The sequence below is a fragment of the Drosophila innubila genome (assembly GCF_004354385.1).
Source record: "Drosophila innubila isolate TH190305 chromosome 2L unlocalized genomic scaffold, UK_Dinn_1.0 4_B_2L, whole genome shotgun sequence".
NCBI lineage: Eukaryota > Metazoa > Arthropoda > Insecta > Diptera > Drosophilidae > Drosophila > Drosophila innubila.
The window spans coordinates 25,476,329-25,495,194 of record NW_022995372.1 but is presented as its reverse complement, the minus strand read 5'-3'; the positions used below and the strand labels follow the sequence as shown (position 1 = coordinate 25,495,194).

The following is an 18,866-nucleotide window of genomic DNA, read 5'->3' as shown; positions in this document are numbered from 1 at the left end:
GAATGAACTGTTCTATTTTTTCTTTCAAAAAAAATATATTTAAATAGCAATCTAAATTTATAATAATAATAATAATAAACTCCATAATCCAACTGCGATTTTTAAACAAGAAACAAAATGCGAATCTTTTATTCATTATTTAAATATAATTTTTTGTATTTTTTTTTACTTTAAAAATTTGTGGCATTTAGAAAAAAAAAATTTCAATAGAAGTTTTACAACATTTTGGGAAAGCTCGTCCTAAGCTAAGCTTTAGGTGCTGTCACTGATGTCTTGGCAATTGAAAGGGTGACCCTAATGATGGATAAGTCGACAAGTCAGCTATTAAGATAGATGTGATGCTGCTAAACCTTTGACAAAAAAATAATACTAGTAATAGAGGGAGAGAAAAACGATATAAGACAACAAACGCCCAGGAATGCGAAAACAAACAATAAACATAACTCAAGACATGCTGCTAAGGTAAACGTCAGGTGAGACGAAGACGACGACGTCGCGACGTCAACGCCAACGGCGACGTCAGCGACTTTGACGCGTCGACTCATTATCGATGTGGCTCAGTTGAAGCTGATGAATAAATGTCGCGACGTGCACGAACTCTTTCTCTCTTTGCTGCTTTGCCTCTCTTCACAGAGCGTAAAAGGCGCGGGCGTCACTTTGGGTGACAATGGCGGCGGCTGCGAGTCGTAAAAGCTCAGAGAGCAAAGTTACAGCAAAAAAACCGAAAAGTAGGAAACCTGCGACGTAGCGACGTGTGCTGTATTTGCGTTGGCTGTGACCGCGACTCGTATAATTTACACGTTTTGCTCATTTGCCATTCTAGGCTCGCAACTGAAACAAAACAAATGAATTAAAATCGCAAAAGGGGCGCAGGCGTGCACGCTCGCTCACAAGGGCAAAGAAGGTGCAAGCAGGTCCAAAACCAACCATAGGGGCCACAACCGAAGCTCGAGCCAAGAGTCAAGAGACAAGACACTCTCAGCCAAGTCGACTGAAATTCCAACAAGTGGCGTAATTGCGCCCTGCGGCGGCTACCGTGCGGCCATCGATAGTCATTGCTTCGGCCAAGAAGTGGTTAAGAGAGTAAAGAGCAGGGGCTGCAGTAAAATCGCAAATCATAACTACAACAAATAATAAATAAGTGCGGCGACTGCGACGCAGACAGAGACTGAGACTGAGACTGAAACTGCATGCAATAAGCCAAAGAGTGAAAGAGCAACAAGTGTGCGTGTCTCAAGTCGTTTAACTGCCGTTGCCGAGTGCAAAGTTGAGCAGACATAATGGATGGAGGACGTGGAGGAGAACGAGGACGAGGACGAGAAGGTGAAGCAGAGGCTAAAGTAGCAACAGCAGCAGCAGCAGACGCGCTTGCGCAGTCGTTGCTGCTCGTCAACGATAACTGCACGCCATCGGCATATAAAAAGCAAAAACAAAAACAACACTGCGCTTTTAGTTTGTTAATGCTGCTGCTCTTGCTTAAAGAGAGCTTTGACATATGTATAGCGCTTGCAACGCAAAAGATTAACGCTTTGATTGTGAGAAAGCCGAAAAACTTTGGAAATTATTTAAGAAACACTTAAATTATAAAAAAATGATTAAGTTGGATTAATGAAATTTTGCCTAGTCAGCAAAAGAATTTTAACTATTATTTCTGAAATTACATAATGAAAAGCGATTAGTTTAACTAATACCATCTTTCTACTAGATTCATTTTCGTTTTCACTTTATGCACATGCACATAAAGCTGGCAACGCAAAAAATATTGATTTAAGTTTTAAAAGTTAAAATTCAAATATTTACACTTTCTTTTTATTGCTTTAGATTAAAGTTAAAATACGTATAAGAATTGTTTCAGTTGTTAATTTCATAAATAATTTTCTTTTTTCTTTCTTTCTTTCTAACTTTTCTTTCAAATTAAAAAAACTTTGAAATATTTCCAGAAAATAATGAAAATAATAATTTTTGTTGGATAATTTATAAAGCAAAGCTTTTAGTTTAAGTAATAACCGCTCTGTACCCCAAAGTTTTTTTGCACTTTTTTATCAGTTTTCAAAAGTGTTTGAAATGTGCAATAAGAATTTGTTATTTGTATTTACTAACAAATTATAAGGCATATTTTTTTAAATAAGCAATTAAGTTTCTTATTTAAATGTTTGTGCTTAAAAGTTTTTAAAAATTGTATTAAAAAGCCGAGTAAAACACTTAAAAAAAAGAACATTTCTCTGGAATTATTTGTGATTGCAACTTGAGCATAAGTACATTTTTATATAGTAAATATTTATTTATTTCAGAAAGTAGTTCAAATGTTGCTAAATATTTATTTTATATTTGATATTGATATAAACTTGATTAAAGTGTATTGGGAATTCGTCATAAGTGGCATGGAATGGGACAGGTACCGCTTGCCGGACTGCAACTGCAACTGCAACTTGAAGTTCTCAGTTCTCAGTTCGCAGTTCTCAAGTCTCAGTTCCAGACAAGTCAACATTCCATGGCCATTTGCAGGGCATAAGTTCGCGTCAAAGGTTTCGAGTTGAGCAAAAAAAAAAAAGAAAACAAAGCAAAAGTAATAAGGAAAAAAAAATAAAATGAAATAAAATAAAATACAGAGTGCCAAAGAGTGAAGCGCAACAACCGACAACAACAACATACAAAAGGTTATAACTGCAGCGTTGCTCATATTGATATTGTATAAGTAAGTAGTTGTTGTTGTTGTTGTATTAGCCTCCACAAGGGGGCACCACTGATGAGGACGGGTCGCTTCTGTTCCTCCGTGTTGCATGGAGAGGAGACTGAGAATCTTCTTCACCTTCCAGGCCTTCGACTCGTTTTGCATTTTAATTTTACTTTTGTGTTTTTTGTTTTTGTTTCCCGACCGATCTTCAACGTCATCATCGTTACGATCATTATCATCATCATTGCATGCTTGTTTTTTTTTATTTTTTTATACTTTATTTTTGATTATTTTAATTTTAAAGCCGCGCTGCCGTCTCGATACTTTTTTATATCGCCACTTGTCGGGCCATTTGTGTCTTCCCCTCCCTGTATCTCTGTGTGTGTGTGTGTTGACTTTTTTGAGGTGCCGGTCAAAGTCAAGTCGAGTCCCATGTCAAGTGAATACGCGTCGGCGCATTGAAATTGCGGCTTTTTCGGCCATTCTCATTGCGATTTGTCGATGTGTGTGTGTATGTGTGTAAGGTGCTTTGTTTTAATAAAAATTTGCATGCTGAATGCTTAATTTTGCCAGCATTTCACTTGGGAGTGGCAGTCGCTGTAATCTCTTGGCCAAAAAGGTTGACCAAATGCAGCAAAGATCCATAAATTAAAGTTATACGAATAAAACAGCCTGAGTTTGCATTAGGCTTAGTGAGATTTTTGAAAAGCTCACATGCATGTGAGCTGTCTGTGTAAAAGCTTTGGCTTTTATCTTATCCTATTCATCTTTCCGATTTATATTATAATAATTATCAGCCATTTTTTGGTGTGCAATGAAAAAAATTCTGGTTTTGTTTTGTTATTTCTGTTTTTAACAGATCAAAAGCTACGTAAAAAGTCAAAGGTGAGTCCATGGGCCATATGACATCATTTTCATCATTGTTGTGATCATAATTATTTGCAAAGCAGCTGCAAATGCTTAAGTTTTGGCATTCAAGTGAACAACATGTGCAAGGCCAAAAACATATATATAATAATGCAAATTAGATTGCTCCAGAAGAGTATAAACGACATAAAATACTCTTTCTTTATGTATTGCCCGAATCTTAAGAAATTTTCATAAGATATTTATATTAGAGTGTGTCATTTTTTTTCGCGACAAAGCGGTTATGAAATTCGTAATCTACGATGAATTCTTAGAAGAATTACCCAAGAAGCCATATGTCTAAATCAATATCGAGCTTCTGTCTGTTAGGTAAAACTTAGCTCAAAAAAAAAAAGCCACAGGTAGAGGCCAAATTATAATAAAATTAGAGATAAGAATTAGTTGGCGGTCTTAATTAGATTTTTTTAAATTTAGTTTTAAGCATAAGCACTTTGTCAAGTTTCAATAAAAAAGTTAATTTTGCATTTATTTTAAAATTCAATTAAAAAGAGACCGCCAACTTATTCTTATCTCTAAATTCATCATAAATCGCCCTTTATTTGGGTTTTTGATTCTTTTTGTTTCGAATGTAAGTTATACCTAACAAACAATTAGCAATATATGAAATAGTTATAAATTCTCTGTAAAAAGTGGAAGCTCGACATTGATTTTAGACCCATGGTTTCGTGGGCAATTCTTAGAATTAATGGCAGATTACGAATTTCACAACCGCTTTGTGCATTTCTTTTACTCCATACAAATTGACCCACTCTAATTAATATATTTAAAATATTTAAGTATGCCGAAAAGTAAAGCAATATTTTTAATATTAAAAATTTTATCATGCAATTAGGCAAACTTATAAGGGATCAATAATATTCTCTTCTCTGTTTATTAACAAATTGTTTTGAAATTTACAAAATTTAATGTTTATAAATAAATACTCTAATATTTTATGAAAACAAGTGGGAATGGCTATAGTCGACATCCCGACATCCCAAAATAAAGAAATTACTTGTACTACTTTGAAAATATTATATCGCCATAACTGCCGTTCTACTTGTCTAATCATGATGCGATTCAGTTGGATAATAGATTGTATTACTAGATAGCGTTAATTATCATAACGTTAATTATCATGGGTGTGGTGGTATTTCGCGAGATACGGGGGCGTGCCAAAAATTTAAAACAAACTTGACCTGCGTGTGGCTTATAGAAATCGGTGTGCCAAATTTTTTATCCCCATCTCTTATAGTCTTTGAGATCTAGGCGCTTACACAGACGGACAGACGGGCATGGCTATATCGACTCTGCTGTTGATGCTGATCAAGAATATACATTCTTTATAGGGTCGGAGATGCCTCCTTCTCCCTGTTACATACATTCCAACGAACACAATATACCCTTTTACTTATTTTTTAAGTAACTGGTATAAAAAGACAATATAATAAAAGCTAAGACAACAATAACACCGATATATTTAAATATTTTAATTCGTTATGTAGGAAATAACAATTATATATCAAAATCATAAATGTACCAAAAAATAGAATGTAAATATAAAATTTATAATTATTTTAATAAACCTTAACTTTAGTCAAAAACTTTAAATCATTGACAGTTAAGGCAACTTTATTTTAATCTTGAAGTATTGGTAAAATAATATATCAATATCAAAGAGTGAGATACCATAAATGAGTTTGATAAAAATATTTCACAGCGATAAATAAAGTCGACAACAAAAGGTCCCAACAGAGGTCCAAGTTCACTGAGGTCTCACTGTGGGGTCTGCACAGTGGCAATAAAAAGTGAGTAAATGGTTTACAGTGTACAAAACGTTGACCAACAATACGTAGAGGCATAGAAACCAACGGAATAAGGGGGAGACAAATATGTGGACAAAGAAAGACAAACCGAAATACAAACCAATAAAAAAAAGTCAAATGAGAAATAAATACAACAAACAAAAGCGTAAAACGATAGTTGAACTTTCAACACCTATTTTATTCCAGTTGTCTGGGGTCTGGACTTGTAGATTGTAGAACTGTAAAATTAGAGGCGGCTTTCGGGTAGAAGAGGGAGGGGTTTAAGTCTGGTCTCGGTCTACCTCTATTCATTGTAGTTAAATACGATAAACAGTGTTTAGACAATAGAAAGATTGAAACAGAGAACTGGATAGTGTAAAGGGGGGTCATGGAGTAAGAGGGCGGTGTCTTACTTACCGGAATAACACCAGGCTGGCCATACTACTGTTGTCTCTGTATCAATTTCCTTCATTATGGTGGGCTCAACATATTGTCAAAACCACACCGCACCGATTCGATTTGTCGTCTCCTTTCACGCTATATCTTTCTCTCCCTTTCTTTCCTTTAGCTGCTGCATTAGTCCGGAAGTGAACCAAGAAAAAATTGTTGAAAAGAGAAATAAGTGAAGATTAGTTATAAGGTTATTTAAATGAATTTTTGCAGTTATCATTGCGGTTTTTTTCTCTTTTTAGTATTTTTTTTCTTATTTTTTGCTTAGCGAATTTTTCAATTAAGTTAAAGGCAACAGGTTGTTGGCCAATTTCATGTCGCTAATTTGTCTTCGTATTAGAGTCTGTTTATTTTTATTATATTTTTTTCTTCTTGCCTTAAGTTGACTGCGTTAATGTCTTTATGTATTTGGCCTGGCCATTAAATATGGCTGCAAGCATGTCTCTCCGCTTAGGTGTTTCTTTAATTAATTCACTTGTTGTCAAATGTACAGCTGTTTTTCTTTCGCTTTGTCTTGCTCATGTTGTATTTAGTATACCCTGCAAGTGACTTAAGTGGGTATAGAACGCAAAAGACGAAAATTAATTGATATTTTCAATAATTGTCGATGATTGCGCATCTGATTTCTAATGAGGTGATCTACATTAGATATTCAATTCTAAAGGTTTGGTATAAGAAATTTATTAGCAATAGGTCCCTTAAATATATTTTCTTTCCAACCAGAAGTTCTTAAGTCTTTTTGTTTACTTAAAATAAAATAAAAAAAATCAAATGGATTTCTAAAATATAGCAAAGATAGGAGTGGGATATATTATTATTTAATATTAAGTTAATTATTTTTATCTTTAATAACTCAAATACACATCAATCATTATATATTTATTTAACTAAAGTTACTGTAGGGTATTCGTCAAGTTGAGTTAGCTCATATTTATCACAGTTCTTGTTTGCTTGGGTTGATCTATGTTTAATTAAAAGCTGTCAAATTGTGTTTAGCACATATATTTTTATTTTTATTATTATTATTTTTATTTTGGCTGATAAGTAAACACCGAATATCAAAGGCAGTGCAGTAATAATTCTCAACCGGTTTAAGCACTGTGAACTTGTTTCAAAGTCTAAAATTGACAGAAATCTTCCGATCGCTATTGTTGGTATAAAGATTAAATAAGTTCATCAAACTAAATTAAAATTGGAATAATCTAAATCTCTGTCAATTTCTGTTGTCAAAGACTTGAGGTTCTCGAGAAATCAAATAAAAACTGTAACCTTTTTAAAGGGGAAACAAACAATGAAAAATAATAAAGTTTAAGGTCGCGATTGGCTATCAAATATTTAAACAGCTTTTTTGCATTTGTATACGAAAAAAAAAAACACAAATTTGAATTTACCTTTTTTTATTGATATTTTTTTGTATTTGTATTTTATGTCGATTGTTTCACGTTGATTGCCGCCAACGACTTCTATTGTTATTATTGTATGCTGTTGTTGTTGCTATTGTTGTTATCGTAACTGCTGTCAATTTGTCATTCCAATTGACAAAGTAGCCGCAATAACAAAAACAAAAGCAGAAGCAAAAACAGAGTCAAAAGCCGACTGTGCTGACTTATTTTTGTGCTTTTAAGTGAGCTCTGTGTTATTATTATTATTAAATTTACTATTTTAAGTATTGTAATTACATATTTTTATGTGCTTTTCAAACTGAACTTGTTGTTTGACTAAAAAAAACAAACCACGGCTTAAAAATCACTTCATAATTTTCTTGCCGCCGTTGTTGTTGTTTTGGGTGCAGCTTTTGGATGCGTTTTTTGCCAGAATTTGCACTTGTTAATAGTTGTTGTTGTTGCTGTATTTCCGCTTCAAAAATGTATTTTAAAATTAATTTTTATATTTTGTCAACATTTTTATCGTCATTTTATTTTATGTAATTTGGTTAATGAACAACACACGCGTTAAATTTGACTGCTTTTGTTGCTGTTGTTGTACAACAAACACCGACTTTATTTATAATTTGTGATGCTGCAGCTTTGACCTTTAAAAGCAACTGAGCTTAATTCTTATTGGAACTTTAATCCAATTGGCATTCACTTTCGCCTGATTTGCATTTCACTTTTGCACTTTTAGCAGCTCATTAGGCGGTCAGAGATATTTGTTTCTCAAAGATATATTTGCTGATATATTATGAATACTTTGTTTTGTATTAGTTGTTGCTTTTTTAGTTGCATTTGTTTTTGTTTTTGTTGGCTTATAAATTGCTAGTCACGTGTGTGTTGACGTTTGACATCATCGCACTGATTTTGTATCTTGCGGCTAAACACGTGAGTTTGTTGCACAAATTGCCAGCATGTTTTTTCATTCTCTCAACTTTTACAGTTGCTGCTTAATCCTTTGAGCTTTTGAGCCTTTGCAAAGTATTACACATGTTGTTACACATTTATATAATTGGAATTTGCGACTCGTTTTTTTGTTTAAAGATTATTATTATTTTGTTTATATTTCTGGTTTGCGCGCTTAAAAAGTAACGATACGAGTTTGTTTATTTTTTAGATATCGATCGCGATGCTTGCAAAAAGTTGAGTTTTCTTAAGCTCATCAAGCGCAATTCGCACGTCTCGCAACGCAAACGGGAACGTACTGAGCATTAAAGCCCGAGCAGCGCCCCATTGGAGCCGCCGCTCGCACACTCTCACACACACACACACGGTCACTTGAGAGTGAGAACGCGAGAGCGAAAGCGTTGAAGAGCGCGCGCAAGCTGAAAGAGCAGCCGCTTAGCAAAGAGTGCGCATTAAGCTTTATCAGTCAGTGCAGACGCTTGTTTACTCTCTCGCTCTCTATTTGCGCGCGTGCTCTCTCTTTGTTGCTTGCGTTGTGTTGTGTTGGGTGCAGTGCGCGCAGCTGAAAAAGGGTTCAATGAAGGTCAGCTGGTTCAGAGTTCAACGCATACAAAAGCTGCACTTAACTCAACTCGCAATACGTGTATGAGTATGAGTGTGAGAGTGTGTGTGTTTGTGTGAGTGCGTTTACTTATTTATCTGACTGTATCGCTGGCCATTTGATACTTTGGCCTCGTCTGTCAATTGTTGTTGCACTTTTCGTATTTGCCCAGTTGTTGTTCGGCCGAAGCACTGTCTGAAGCAAAAAAACATATGCATATTAATTGCAATGGGGCATATTCTGAGTAAAACTACCTCGTATACATATATGTACATATATATACTCGTATAATGATAGTGCTCGTCATACCCAAAACAATAATCTAATTCAATGTAAATCAATAACATTTGATATCGCAACGACCCAAACAACCTTTAAAGAAATATACGCGGACATATGTATATGTTCCTATATATTTATTGGCCCAATATACACAGCTACACCTAAAGATACAGATACAGATACAGATACTGTGATACAGATACAGATGCGGCGCACACTTAACCCAAACGAGACCAAAAGCGAACAGGCGGCCATCGCGACCGACCAAACGACCGAGCGACCTGAAATATTTTTAGAACTGAGACAGCGACGTCAACGGCGACGCGTCGCGACGGCATGCATATATTGTTTGCCCCATCCCCCCTGTCGCCCCACACAGCACCCCAGTCTCCCGATCAAGGCAACTTTTTTAGTGTCAGGCCGCTCCTCCTTCCCCCTTTTCCCCACACTTGTCTTAGGGTTGTGGCTCTGACGGGACGACATTTGCCAACAAACAGCACAGAGACATAGAGAGAGAGCGAAAGTGAGAGCTCGAGCGAGATGGCTTGAGAGTGAGGTCAGAAGGTCTGTGATCTTTTCTGCGAACTGCAAGAACAAAGCGCAGCAAAAAAAAAAAGCAAACAAAAAATGCGACATGTGCTATGCATACTCGTATTTCTTATTGGATGCGGTTCGATATTGGATGCGGGAAATTCGAAAACTTCAAAGAGGTGGCGAATATTTCTGTTATCATTTAGAAATATTAAAAAATTATATCATATTGTACACCTCATATAATTTAATCGAGATTTACTTTATATAGGTTGTTATAACTTTTAAATATTATATACGTATTTTATTATTATATAATGATATGGTCTTCACAAAAGCAACATTCTCTTGTAGCAACCTCTGTATTAGCAACTTTTTTGATTTCAAATTTTCTGTACAAGCAGCAAGTATTGTTTTTTTTATTACATTTCCATACTTTCATAAATATGGAGAAAAAACAGAAAACCGACTTCTTTTAAAAAAAAAGATAAGTTTTTAATGAATTGCAAGATGGCAAGGAATCATCAGAGGTCTGAAGAAGGTTCAATATCCATAACCTTACCACCAAAAACCTCTTGTTTTTGCCCTGAGTGAGAGAAAAACTTTTTTTAATAGACTTACTTAAATTTATATTATTTTAACAAATAAAACTTCTTAGTTAAACGGATTAAATTTTAAATTTCTCCTTTAAATTATACTCCTTTAAATTATACTCGTTTCTATATAAGCAACTTTTTCTATATGGGAAACTTTTTTTTAAAAAATTGGTTTATGTGAGTTGCTTGTATAGAATGTTTACTGTATTATTTTATCTATCACATCATTGACTTTCACAATTATGGAGAGAATTACTTTATATATCAAACATTTAAAAAAAAATTTTAACTTAATCCAGGTTTAGTAATATCAGATCAATATAAAGATATTTAATACAAGTTTTTAATGGACTTAAAGTCAACTTAAAGTTAAAGATTTATAATTTATCTTTTGTAAAATTTCCCAAAATTTAGCAGAACGTCATTTCATCTCATATGTTATATGTTATATTTTTCGATATATTTAAGACGGTTGATGTGTTGGCACAACTTTGGCTCGGACATATTTAAGCACTCGGTCTCTTGGCCAGGCAAAAGCCAAAAAGTCAAATGACCAGACACAAAAAACGCAAATAAAAATGGGGTGGACGATACTGTTTGTTTGGAGGATACCCTATAAGCAGTTTTAATGCATTGTATTTAGCATTATAAATGACTTACAGGGTATAAAGGTGAATTATTAAGATATTATCTTGCAAAAGTTAGTGAAGATGGAAAATACCTGTATAGTTTATATCGCTGTTAGGTATTTGAAATAAATTAATAAAACATATAAAAAATATATGTTTTCTGCCATATCATGCCCTTTTTTGATTTACAGGGTATTCAAAAACAGCGCAGGGTAAATATGTACCCATAGGTGCATATACTCTCACACACACACACGTCTGAACGACATCCACGCAGCACATCAATGAATCAAAAATACAAGCAACAACAACTAGAACGAAGACGAAGACCAGAGGAGAAAAAAGAAGACGACGAAGAAGCAGAGCCACAGAAGGTGAGAGGGCGCAGCATCTTTAGACGTTGTCAACGCGACCGAAACAGTTGCAGAGTGAGAGGGACAGAGAGAGGGAGTGCGAGAGAAACGCCAAAGTTGCCTGATGGAGGGGCACCAATATGTGTATGTGTGTGTATGTATGTGTGTGGGACGATCTTCAATATTGCAAAAAAAAAATAAAGAAAAATAAATTTCAACCACAACAAAATGCGTTGTATGCTAAGATGTCGACTTGTTGTTGTTGTCTTTTTTTTTTTTGCAGACAGTTCGACGGCCACACAATTGACTCGTTTGCCAAAACGCGTCAAAATGTTGCAACAAGCAAAAGCTTCAACACACACAAACACACTCACACACATACTATAACATTTTCATACTTTCATTGGCAACCTGTCACTTTACGGCTAAAAAAATCGTTCTCAGATATCAAAAGTTGCATCAATATGTAGATCTAGAGATTAGGGATGTTAATGAGTTCCCTTTCAAAGGGGGCGTCTCCAAAGAGAGAAACAATATAATGCGGTGCTGTCTATCAATAACCAGTTAGTTGTCAAATTTCAAACGTCTGCTAAAGTATATTTGCGGAAGTGGAAAGTGGATCCAGCCGAGTTTTAAGATTTAAAAATTTTTTTAAGCATGTTACAGTCGAGTAAGGAAAAGAAGATAAGGTTAAAGATACGAGTACATAAAATTTATTAAAAAATGTTTATAAATACATTTTTGAAAATTTAAAGATTTAGATTCTAAATTTTAGAAAGCAGTTTAAACACCAGAAAAAATTTATCAACCAAAAGAAGTTATCAGACTTATAAAAAATATGATAAACTTCTTTTAAAATATTATATTTAATAACTCATACAGTATGAAAGTATTATAGATTTACATTAAGCAAAAATAAAATATATCATGAGATGTGAAATACATTTTAATTGAGTAAATATTAATCTCCATTAAAACTATCATAAACTTCTAACTCGTATTTAGATTCTAAATTTTAGAACATATTTGTTTTAAAAAAGATTATAAAGCCAAAAAAGTTATAATTAATGAAGTAAAGCGAACGAAGCTGACCTGCACATATTTTTTTAAAGCATTAAAGAATTATGGAACTGGAACTGAATTATAGCTGTAGATCATACTTATACGTTAATATTCTATTTAATCTTATTAATAATCAAAATGTTAAATTACATGCAATTTGGAATACAACTTTGCAGGACTAAAGTTAATTATTTTCCTTTTCTACTACTTTCACAATGTCTTTTTGCACTCGCTTCACATATTTCTCATCAAGTAAGGAGTGCATCAACAAACTTAAGCATACCAAAAGTTGACCTCCATTCCATTTTGGAGACGCAGGTGTCACTTGGCGAGTACAGTTGCCACACGACCTGACCTCTTCACAGCCACTTAAAGACCCCAAAACAACGGAGGAGAGTCAGAATCTGAACCAGAGCCAGAGCCAGAAACAGAGTCAGTCAGCGTCGATCTTTGTCGCAGACTGTGCCATGTTTTGTTTTTTTTTTTTTTTGGTTCATGTCCCAGAGACAGGCCTCAAGCATAACTGGTGCAAAGACTCAACACGCGCGCGCTGCCCACACGCCTGACTCTGACTTGTGACTTGGGACTTGCGACTTGGGCCTGGTACCCGTTCCTGGCCCCCTTCCTGATCCTCCCGTTTCGGTTACCAGCTGCAGTCTCTGTGGATGACTGCGACAGAGTTGAGTTGTAGTTAGTTGAGATCGCAGGCCAAAGTAAAAAAAAAAAAACGAAACTTTCGCAACGAGCACATAAACACATATATAAAGATCCTAGACAGAGGTTCGCGTACAGCGTGTGCCATACTACACTGAACAAAACCAACTCTCAAATATAATGACGTTAGATTAAAGATCTACTTAAAAGAAACATGTTTCGAGTGGGCTATCGTTATTATTGTTGGATGACTGCGACTTCCACAGAAACATTTTGCATTTTTCAAAACACTAAATAGAAATTGATTTGAAGAACAATTGGATTGATATTTGTATTTTACGCAATAAAAGACATATTTCTGCTTTGACATGTTGCAAAAGCTTCACATTTAATTTTCATATTGTTTTGCCAACACCTACAGGAACTTCAACACTCCGAACGCTATCTAATTGAATACATCGGGCACAGAAATATTTGAATTTTATATTTCAGCTTCCAACTCTTGCAATCTCGACAAAATTGTTCCTAAGCTGTTTCTTATTCATGAAATTCTGTACATATTGCCTGAGTTAATAGAAGTGGGACCTTGGAAAGTGAATAGACCTATGTAGATGGAAGTGGAACAGTTTGGAATGTAACTAGCCTATGTTTGAACTTAACGGTGAGGAAATACAAATTTTCTTCTCCAATTTGCAATTCTACTTTAAATTTTACAAATGATCTTTAACTAAAGAATATGGAATAATGTTAGAAATTAGCCTAGAAATGACACCCAGACAAAGTGCAAAACATTCTAGGATATTGAAAAGCGGTGACAAAGTTTCACCTTGCACAAAGTCGAAATTCAATGATTTGCTGTTTCGTGGAACGGAAATGGAATTCCACACTGGCAATATCAAAAGTATCATGTTAACCAACACTTATCAGAACTGTGTTTCTTATGCTTTGTTTCTCTCAGTGTATGTGAAGTAAATATGAGGAGAGTACGAGACTATATTCAGAGCGGTTCAGTGTTCAATTTTCAGTTCAAGCAAATGAAGTAAACTCGACGCTGTTTGTCGCTGTCATTTTGGGCTGTGCGTATTAGTGTGTGTGTCCGTGTATTTGTGAGGGCAAACGGGCGTTCGTTTGAGGTCTGGCATCGGTCGACTTGATGTCGATCGGTCGCTCTGTCGGTCGCATGGCATTAGCATTTTTGTGTGTTATTTTATTTATAGATGCGCGCAAAAAACTCACACACACACACATATAATTGCAACAGTGTGTGTATGTCTGCGCCAACGCTTCGATGCTTGGAGGTGACTGACAGTCAGTCAGACTGACTATCGGACGCACTGACGGCATTCCTTTTTTTTTTTTGACAAACGGATCTGAAAGCGCCCAACGACAGTTTGCACCACATTCACAATCAGAATCGTACTCACATTCACAAACACTCGTTCACAATATTCGCATTGGTTGGCATTTGAGTTCAGTTGGCAAAGATATAATCCTGTGTTAAAGTCAAGTTCAACTAATCTTAAGCATAATAGATTCTCTTATTTTTAGCTAAGGTATGTTTCATCTAACATCATTTTTATACTCCAACATTTCACTTGTTACGATTTACTCATGGTATAATTCTTGACAGTTCCTACTTATAAAATGCTTCTCAACGGGATCATATTTACTTTCTAGTAATCATATTATCTTTCACAAAGTTCTTTCCGTAATACATTTACAGTTCTGTTAATTGTGAGTTGTTCCGGCTTCTCGCATTGCCGTCCAATTATATGGAAACACCTTATCAACAGCTTCACGTGAAGATCATGTGTTCCTTAAAGTTGAGTTTAACTTTGAAACGTATTTAATCAGAATATACAAAACGAAAGAAATCTAGCTAATCCTCAAGTCTTGTGAATTGAAAAGTCAATAACAAATATAAGCTCCTTGCCATTTTAACGAATCTTTCAAGATAATCTTATCTTTTAATAAAAAAAAAAAACACAACCAGCTAGTCCTTGTCATTTAAAATTAACTGACTCAAATGATCCTCATTTCTGAATGTATATACTTTTAAATAAAAAGTTAACTTTTATCAATGCAGATGCTTGCAAATTTCTTTGTGTGAATGTGTCTTCTAGTACATCTTAATCAATTTGCATGATTCCTCTACCAAGAAAAAATAATTTAATTCTGTCTCAATTAATTCACTTAATGCAAATATCCCTTATTCTATATTTTTAGATTCATACAATATTACTTTAAGTAATCGCAGTTGGAGCTTTAGTTTTCATTCTGCAGCTGAGATCAGCTAGGCTCGTCTATTAATTTGTTTCTCAATATTATTATTATAGATTGTAATCTGAATTGTGTGCTGAAGTATAGTTTATTATGTAAGTATCTATTTCTTTATCTCTCATGATCAAAGCTGATTTTGGCTTTTGTTCTTGCTCGTCGCAAAGTTCACATTTTGAAAATTAAAAAAAAAATAAAAGCATTTGTGCGCTTTAATTAAAGTTCAGCACCTACTCAACCCACTCGACAATATCACGACATTTGCAATCATTAACAGCGCCCGACTGAACTCGGCTCAGCTGAACCAAGTTGAACTCGAGACGAGTACAGTTGAAACGATCTCAGCTGAGCGTATTTAGTGTGGGCGCCAGGGAGCACACAACACTGGAAACTGGTAACTAGGCAACACTGACAACTCAAAACTGGGCAACTCGGAATCTGACCTAACTGAACAATCACCAACAAAAACAAAATAGTTTTCGTGTTTGAGAAATCACCGACAAAGTGGGATGCTTTATGGATTTATTTTTTCATTCGAGCGGCACAATTCAAACGAAACCAAAGCAAATCAACCTAACTACACCGCGAGAAAGATGCAGTAAAGTAAATCGAGTAATACATAGTTCTTACAACATATGTTTTTAGAACTATCTGTTGATTATTAAAGATTTTATAATTTATACAAGTTATTTTTTTTCAAACAAAAAACGTTGCAAATTGAATACTTTACATGTTTAAATTAAGTATAATCAACTAACAATTCAACTTAAATTTTTTTCAACTATTATTTTTATTATTTATTTTAAAATATTTTTTTTATTACTTTTTAAGTTAAAATCATTGATTTATTTTACCTGATTAAAAATCATTTTTATTTTACCATATCCGAATTTTTCCGCGTGTATAGCCAACCGAACAGAGCACAAAGTTGATAAACAAACAACAAAAATAACGTTCTTATTGAGCGTGCTCGATTTTGAAACACCCTAGAGAAATGGCACAACCTGCGCCCACAAGTAATTTCCTATGATTTGCAGTATACGGGATTAACCCACTCTGAGAAATTGAAAGTAGATTTCAGTATCTGGGATCACCAGGAGTACATATATGAAGTCAGACTCAGCTTAAGCTCTTGATATACTTAATAGGTTGCAGCCTTTAACTTTTATTATACCCTTTTATGACTGGGTATCAAAGAGCAACGAAATAAAAAACGGTTACCCGAACGATCTTTGATCTTTTCTTGAAAAACTGTCAACGGATGAAATTCTAAGAGCATGACAAATGCAAGATCAACGCAAACGCAACATATTGTAAGTTATAACGAGTGAATCTGTTGCTCGATCGATCGATGGTCAATTACGAAGAGTGATCAAACAAACTGTGACTGTGATTTCTTTGCTTTTCCTTTTTGTTGTTTGGGGATCGGCAGTAAATAAAATATGAGAAAAAACTGCTGTCAGTGCGAAGTGCGAGTACATAAAGCATCGTCAGGTTTCAGTTGGGAGGATCGTCGGCAATCGTCTCTGTCGCAGTTCAAGTAACAAAAATGTCTCAGTCAGCGCAAAGAAAATGAAAAAGATCGCGATATTCAGTCTCATCTTAAAGCACCACATAACGAGTGCGCGAGATCTTCACAATCTACGAGAGACAACAACCCTACCGCTCCTCCTTGATTTCTTCTGCTGCTTCTTCTTCTTCTTGTGCTTTTGGGGGAAACGAGTTATGATGAAGTTTTGTGTACGTTCGTTTGTCTTCGTCAAATATTTGCTTTAGAGCCCGCTAATGACATGAAACGGCAAAATGTGAGGCGATCCGAATTATTTTCCCACTTCTTCTCCAACTTCTTCCTCATCGTATCTTTCCCTGAAACCCACAATGAAGGGAGAGCATGGAGCAGGAAATTGTTGAATTTGTTTTTATTAGCATATATATAACTTTATTATTCTTTCTTTTTTTTAGAATGGTCTGAACTTATCAAGTGACAAAGAGGACATGTGAGGTAAGCAGTAATATTATATATTATTATTATTATTATAAATGATAAGGGATATCTGATATCATTAGGGAGACATTTTTTATGCTGACCACTTCAATATAATTCATTTCAATCAACCTATTGTTGATACACTGGCAAATTCCATTGCTTAAACTGAAACGGAAGTTATGTTTGGGTGTGATTTGGGATTTTTAGTTGGAACCTTGGCAAAGGTCATAAAGATGCGTGCATACCAAAGTAACAAAATTTCGCACCATTTTTAGTATGTACCAAAAACAGACATCCGAGAAAACAATCAATTTTGATACGGAAAAAATCAAATCAAAAATGAAAAAATCAGCAAAATGCTTAAATAAATACTCGTCTAACCTGTCACAATAAATGAACAAATATTTGATATTTTGATTTTGATTATACAATAGACAAATCAACGAATACTATGACAATGACATGCACTGGACAAAAATATGACCATAACCATTTGTGGAAACCTGCCAAAAGTGAAATCAATTGATTAAACAATCTTAAAAACAAAAGCAACTTTAGTTAAAATGCATGGTTGTTTTGTTCAGTGTGCGAAGAGATAATCTTAATATTAAACTTTATCCATTCAAATTCTAAAACCCGTTGACCCGAACTTGTTGATCCACTTTCCATTAAGCTAAGCCAAAATCCGAGAAGGTTACCATTCGGTTCATTCCATATCAAGGCCGCTGCTGAATATTTTTTACAAAGTTCAAAATAACGCCTGTCACAAGATTACAAGTATGCTAATTTAAAAACCACGTCACAAATTGATGTTTAAAAGGTTAATTTTTTACAAAAAAATAAGCTTATCACATCCATTAGGTCAAAAGATCGCTGGAAGCATTAACATAATACTTAATATGCTCTGCAAATATTTGCCTAAGATCCGAAGACACAAGTATCTCAACAGCCTTTTATTCAAATCAGTTCGTAATGCTCTCAGCTTGTTTGTTTTCATTAATAGATTTGTTTTCAAACTCGAATTATAGAATATTATGTAAATATCTAGCGTATTAACAATGCATGTATAAATATTGTTTTCTTATGCTTAAATCATTCTAAATGTGTCAAAAAAATCAAATGTTAGATGACGATTGACTCTATTTAAATGTGATACATATTAAAATATGTATAGGTTAGCATGTTTTTAATAGAAGAATATAGTAGCATACCAAAAAAAAATGTAGATTACAAATATTTTAACAATATTTAATTGGATTCTTATTCGTATTTATTTTAAAGTTGTTAGGTCAAGCTATTTATAGAACTTTTCATATAGTTTCTATAAAGTAATTCACATGTCTGTCACGTGCTGCCCACTCTATTACATATGTATAATCATATCTTTATATATGTAAATCTTTTATGAGCTGTGTTTTAAAAGGCTAATACTTTTTTTAGACATTTTTTAGGGCTTATAGCCGAAACGTGTTAATGTGCGCATAATTTTGATTCCAATTATAAATATTTATATTAATTCGGCTTTTGTCTGAGCTAAATGTTGTGAGCCGAACTTTGTTTTTGATTATCGCGGCGATATTTATGAATGGACACACGTCAATAGATCTGAGAAGAAAATCTCCGAAGATTTAATAGAGAGTGTTTAATGCTCGAGCTTAAAAATCTCTATTAATGTGCAAAGTTTAATGGCTTCTTTAGGAGTTATGATTTGTTGTATTTTATA

General features: G+C 34.4%; 1 protein-coding gene across 6 annotated transcripts in view; it reads right to left on the bottom strand.

Annotated features, from left to right (window-relative positions):
* The window catches only part of LOC117782063 (mucin-19), a 72,277-nt gene that overhangs the window by 51,638 nt on the left and 1,773 nt on the right, over positions 1-18,866 (bottom strand). For 2 of the 6 annotated variants that reach the window (XM_034618994.1, XM_034618995.1), the window contains exon 2: positions 5,803-5,956. In XM_034618994.1, the coding sequence (XP_034474885.1) occupies positions 5,803-5,857 (55 nt within the window). In that variant the 5' untranslated portion in view covers positions 5,858-5,956. Of the gene's footprint in view, positions 1-5,802; positions 5,957-7,226; positions 8,592-18,866 lie in introns of those variants that run through there. The other 4 variants (XM_034618993.1, XM_034618996.1, XM_034618992.1 and 1 more) reach the window with 3 other exon arrangements.